Source organism: Enhydra lutris, unplaced genomic scaffold (assembly GCF_002288905.1).
Source record: "Enhydra lutris kenyoni isolate GAN:26980312 unplaced genomic scaffold, ASM228890v2 scaffoldscaffold49, whole genome shotgun sequence".
Lineage (NCBI taxonomy): Eukaryota > Metazoa > Chordata > Mammalia > Carnivora > Mustelidae > Enhydra > Enhydra lutris.
In genome coordinates, this window is record NW_019154133.1 from 14,317,098 (window position 1) to 14,323,097 (window position 6,000).

Genomic DNA, 6,000 nt, shown 5'->3' on the forward strand with positions numbered 1-6,000 from the left:
GCCATAATTTAAAATAAAATTTTTAAATAAATTTTAAAAAAATGCAGAATTATCAAGTGAGCTAGTTTTTTTTTTTTAATGAGCACTTGATAAAAATCAAGTTGGATTTATTTCCTAGTTATGTAGAAAGTTTACATATATGCCCAACTCTATTATTATCACTTGGAGAGAGTCTCAGAAATTTTAAAATAAGTTAATAAATCTGTTAAAAGAATTGCCTTGTTCTCCCTGGTAAATTGTATTTTATATTCTAGGGGAGTAGACACAATCTCAAAGTATTTCTTTTAATGTTTCTTTTGACACAACGAATACACTGTGTCACAAAGTGTTATTATGCTTCAGCTTTTAATAGATAGAATTATGTATAGTCTCTAATCATTAGACTAAAGAAAAACAATCTAGTCACGCCAGCAATTCTACATTGCTTTTATATATAGACTTCCTCTGGTAACACTTTGGGCTGAAAGAAGAATCAAGGCATGCATTATAGGATTTTATGACTCTATACAACAATGAGTTTCAGTTGAAACAATGGCCGTATCTCTCTAGATAGTACAACATTAACTTAAAGTTGGGCAGAAAAACTTAAAATCTTGCAAATCTTAGTTATCTGAAACCCATCCTTCCCATATCTGATCACATCCCTCTTCGCCTCTCCCTTTTCTACTACGGCATTATTTCGCCTTGTTTTTTTTTTCTCTGCAGTTATTCTCTTTTCAGTACTAGGAAAACAGCTCGGTTCTCTATCTCTGCCCCTTGAGCGTTCCAGCCTTATTCCGACGCCGCGGACACATAAACCCCCGATAACGAGCACAACTGCTTTTTTTGCGGGGTAGGGGGGATCTTGACCCTCCCACGTCCGATCGTCTCCTATCAGTGCCCAGCTGGACTGCTGAACCGGAATGGGAAAGGAGAGTGGGCGTCCCTCTCCACCCGCACCAGCATCTGCCCAGCGCCCTGGCTACCCGCGGGACGCTTTGCCAGCGCCGGGCTCAGTCTCGCGTCCTTTTTCTCACGTCGTCCCGCTCTTCCTTTCTCCTACTGTATTTCTGTCATCAATTCTTTGATGGCGAGAGGAAGCAGCTCAGAGCTACATGTCTTCTCTCATAAATTCGTGTATGCTTTTCCTGAATCTTTCTCCGCCCCTTTCTCTCCCTAACACATGTAGGGTCCGCAATGCAAAGACTCCTTTCATCCAGACATCAATGTCAGAGTCTCAGTTTGACAATTTCATTCAACGCGCCAGCACCTACCGAAGCCTACTCTTTACCAGTTCAGTTTTCTCCCAGTTAACCATATTCCTTCCCATTGCTAAGCAACTCCAGCTTTCTGGGTTCTACTACTGACCACATTCAAAAAAAAAAAAAAAAAAAAAAAAAAAAAATCCAACACGCAATACAGTGTAAATTCCAGGAAGAAAGTGTGCATGTGTAAAACAGTCTAAGTGTGTGCATCTATCCGTCTCAGCCTGTCCCGGGTCCTGTGCATGAGGCTGCGAGATGCAGGACATTCAAACCGCTCAAACTTCCCCTGCCAGACTAAGGCTTGGCCCTCTCCTGCTCACCTGTCTGCGCCCAGGTAACCAGCGAGGTGCCCGCTCGGCCGCGTTCCAGGACACCTGGACTGGCCAAAGCGAATGCCACACGGCCGCCTCCTCCCGCGCATTTTTTCACTACCCCTCCTTCCTCTGGGTGTTCTGAACCCCTTCCCCCAAACACAAACGGGACCGCCCTCATCCACAGCGCCTTACCTCAAACAGGGGACCTATCTTGTTCTTCTCCAGGTAAGCCTGGATCCGGGATTGCTGATGAGACGCCATGGAGAGACAGATGGGGCCGGGGAGAGTGCAGGAAAATAGCGCGGCCGTGCGCCTCGGCAGGGGACAGCCCTCCTTTTTCCCCCGGACTGGAGCCGGGACAGGAGCTCCGGAGCCTCTTATCCCCCGGCGCGGCGGTCAGAGTCCTGGCCGCGGGCGTGGGCTGCAGCCCCGGGAGCCGAGAGCGCGTGGGGCGCCGAGAGCCGGAAGCCCGGGCGCGGCGCCGCCAACTCAGTCAACTCCGAGGCGAGGGGAGAACTCATTCATCGCGTTTCCCTCCTCGCGCCCACCTCCGCCGCTCTCCGCTGCCCGCCGCGCCGGGGGAAATTCTAGGCAGAGGTTGCAGGTTCCTCTTTCCTCTGGGCGGCAGCAGCAGGAACCAGGAGGCGGGTTCTGCTCCGCCTGGCGCCGCGCGGGGGGCGCCCTCGGGCGGTCAGGGGGCCGCGGGGCTCGAACTCTCCGCGATCGTGCGTGTGCGTGCGTGTGTGTCCGCGCGCCCGACTGTGTGCGTCCCCTCTCCCGGGTTACGGGAACAAACAGCCTGGGCTTCTCCCCCGGCTGTGCTCGCCCTGCCCGCCGCTCCCTAGCGACAGCGCCGCTCAAAAAGCCAATGGTGAAGGTGCTTCTTTCAAAGTGCTCATAAATCTGGTGCTTGTTGGCTACTCTTGGCAGCTACAAATGCTGTTGGAAAAGGGTCGTCCCCGGCGCCCCCTGTGAACTCGTCCTCGGGCACCTCGTGCTCTGCGCCCACGAGATCAGAATCCGAGAAAGGCAGAGTTATGAGAAGGCGCGTGGGTCTGAGGGCTGGCCGCTAAAATGAGGTTGCTTTCTTTTAGAATGTCTGGCTTGGCCTGGAGCAAGTCAACGCGCAACTAGAGGCTGAGAACCCAGCTGCAGGCTCCCAAAGTGTACACACCCAAAGGTTGTACTTCAGCTTTTGACAGGAAGAAGGGGTAAAATAGTGAGCCAACCCTCGGTTCCAAATTGGAATTGCTGATTCACATATAACTATGTGGATTACAATCCACATGTCTTTGTGCTTATATGTCTGTAGATATACACCAGATGCTACCACTCTATTCCACTTAAAAATGTTTCCTCTAGACACTTCGGGAGATCCTCAAGCTTAGCCAATACCTTTCTTACCATGCGGGGATTTCCCGAGTTGAAGATCGACAAACCGCAGAGGTTTCTTCACAGAGCTCTCTTGAGAAACTCTTGAGGTCTCCAAAGACGATTTCCGTGGCTTCTAACCATGAAGTGCTACCAAATTTAAGATATGTGTTGGTAAATATGAAGGTTTAGAATGAAATGAATAGTTGTACCTAAAGCAGACTGCCGCATTATAGGTTTATTTTTCTTTCTCACTGTGTTCTGGATTTCTGTAATTCATAACTTCTTTATTGGTATCAATGTTTTGCTTTGGTTTGGTTTTTCCTTCCGTAGGACTACTTAAACAGATCTACTTATTGTGGAAACATAAGAAATCTGCCAGAATACCTAAGAGCTTACCCATCACTGACAACTTGAATCACACATGATTTGGGATGAAATGATCCCTCAGTTATTACTTTTACAATCCGAGGTGGGTCATTTGCCCAGAGGGAATTAATTGAACAGCAGTGAGGTGCATAGGGTTGTCATGTATTTTCCATTATGGATCAAAAGCATACTTATATATTTTTAAAGGTGTTCAGGAGAAATTAAATATACATACTGAATATCAACATTTTTATTTGCTAGAAGGTATGGTGTATCTATGACCCAACTAAAAATTCAAGTACTTTTGATACCACATTGTCCTGGAGAATCAGAGTGATATCTTCTTCCAAAAGACATGAGGAAGGTGCTTCTTTAAATCAGATAATTAACATACACAGTCTTCATCAAACTCAGAGCCACTACACCTTGGGCCTTAAATAGAAGAAACAAGGATTTACTCGCAAAATACACATATTAAAGAAAGAATCATGAAGATATATACATCATGCATGTTAAAACACAGAACATCCCAAAATTACATTTTTAAAATTAAGAAATTATTTCAGAAGTTTTTCAAGGCCAACTTTACATACCACCTCCTTCACCAAGCATTTCTTGGTTCCCTCCACTGATTCCCAAACTTGACTTGATTATTACAATAAATATTTATTCCACAGTCTCTCCATGGCAGATGTTACATTAGGGCTGAGGATTCAAAGGTGAAAAGCCTTGTCTTTGCTCTTCGGTGTTCAGTCTTGTCGAGGCAATTGTCATGTATACAGATATGACATTTGAATGCATTGTGCTAATATAGGTATATAAAACATGTTGTGCACATACTGATGATGGAAAAATTACCTTTACCAAGATTCTCGAGGAATTCTCCACAGAGGAGATGGTGTTTGAGCAAAGTCTTAAAGGAAGACTAAAATTTTTAAGTTTTCCAGATGGGATTGGTGGGGTGTGGATGGGGGCAATGTTTCAGGCTTTGTCATTAAAAAGTAGCAATTGCAAAGATACAGAGCACAAAACAGGCTGGTGGTTAAAGACATGTAGGGTTTACATGGAGGAAGACTGTTGTGTGAGGTTAAAATGTAAGCAGAGTTCAACTCATTAATAAGTCTTAAATGCCTTATTAAGACATGTAGACTTGCATCTTCTGCACAATGAGAATCAACTTAAGAATTTTGAGCCAAGGAGTGTTGTGGTGAGGTATAAGTCTTGGGAAGATTGCTCTGGTTACAACATGCAAGATAGATTAAAAAGAATGATATTGAGATAGAAAGCCAATTTGGTTTGCAGAATCCATAAGCAATCAGGAGACCGAACCTTAGGATTAGGGATGTGGGGATGGAGACAATGGAATGTATCCAAGAAATACTTAAAGGCTAATTTGTTGATGAACTATACATAGGATGAAGTTGGAAGAGAGAATCAAAGATAATCCTCTAATTTCTGCAATGAAGCTAAGAGATTATAAATTACTTGCCCAAGTCACCCAATGAGTAGTTGATAGGGTTTTGATTCAGGTTTTTCTAACTTCAAAGCAGACACTATTTCCATTCTCTGCCCTGTACCCTGAAAAGTGGTTAAGAATTTAGTTTGCAGACATCAGTGTCCCTTAGTGAAAAGAGAACCTATTAGGTACTCAATAAATAACAGCTGAATGAGTGAACTAAGTTTTGGTAGACCTAGTCAATCTAGTTATATTCTTTCAGGCTAAACTTTTTCTCAAACACATGTCATTTACGTTTGGTTTTGTTCCATTTAATTGTATGCATATCCTGATCCCTTTTTTGAGTTGCAAATCCACTAAAGTCATTAACTCTATCTTAATAATTCTCTTATACTTTATAGTTTGTAACATAGTATTTTTTCATACAGTAGGTTCTTTATAAATACATCTTTAATTAGCGTCCTGTTGCTATACATTTAAAGAATTTATTTCATCTAATCCCTTTAAGATGAGCCGAAAAGCATCCATTGTCTTAGATTGAATTTAACAACTTTCTTCTGTACACATAATATGGTGCTTTTATGATCCCTTTCCTTTTTTTGGCTTGAGTACAGCATGAAAAGGCCATTTTCAATGAGATTGTTTTGCCCTCATTGTGTTATAGGAGTGCCTGTCAGCATAATTTACAAATATACTGAATCCAGTTTATAGAATGTACTAAAGCTCTTGTCTAACTCTGTTTGTAAGATACCTTGCACAACTCCTTAAACAAATGATTTTTGATGAGACAAGAGAATAATGGTGAAAGCCCATTGACCTAATTAGGAAGTATTAGCAATGTAATCCCTTGAAGTTTATTAAATATCAAAATCAACAAGCAGAGAAATTTATACAAGTTGCATATGTGCCCCTTTCCTGTATCTATTTCACTTTTCTACTTTATAACAAACAGGTACAAATATCTTCACAGAGAATCCAGGACTTTTATTTTTGAGCTATTGGGTGGAAAGGTTGTCTCCAAGACTGAAATAAAGGAGGTTCTAGAAGAGATGAAGCAGAAAAGTGGGGACATGGAATTGTCCTGAGTGACAGACTTTCCAAATGTATTTAGATTTCCAAGTCTGAATTGCCAAAAATGAATGATAATTATGGTTTAAACCACATTCAACTGTTACATAGTGGGATACTCTGTATATGAAAACCTTCTCTCTCTCTCTCTCTCTCTCTCTCTCTCTCTCTCTCTCTC

General features: G+C 42.9%; 1 protein-coding gene and 1 pseudogene across 1 annotated transcript in view; both read right to left on the bottom strand.

Annotated features, from left to right (window-relative positions):
• LOC111156823 (chromosome unknown C8orf34 homolog) overlaps positions 1-2,079 on the bottom strand; it is a 149,388-nt gene extending 147,309 nt beyond the window's left edge. Inside the window, 4 exon segments of the mRNA XM_022517912.1 lie at positions 1,751-1,818; positions 1,821-1,899; positions 1,902-1,943; positions 1,945-2,079. Of these exon segments, the coding sequence (XP_022373620.1) occupies positions 1,751-1,818; positions 1,821-1,899; positions 1,902-1,943; positions 1,945-2,079 (324 nt within the window).
• Positions 2,080-2,453: 374 nt separating this feature from the next.
• Positions 2,454-6,000, bottom strand: part of LOC111156794 — a 79,908-nt pseudogene continuing 76,361 nt past the window's right edge.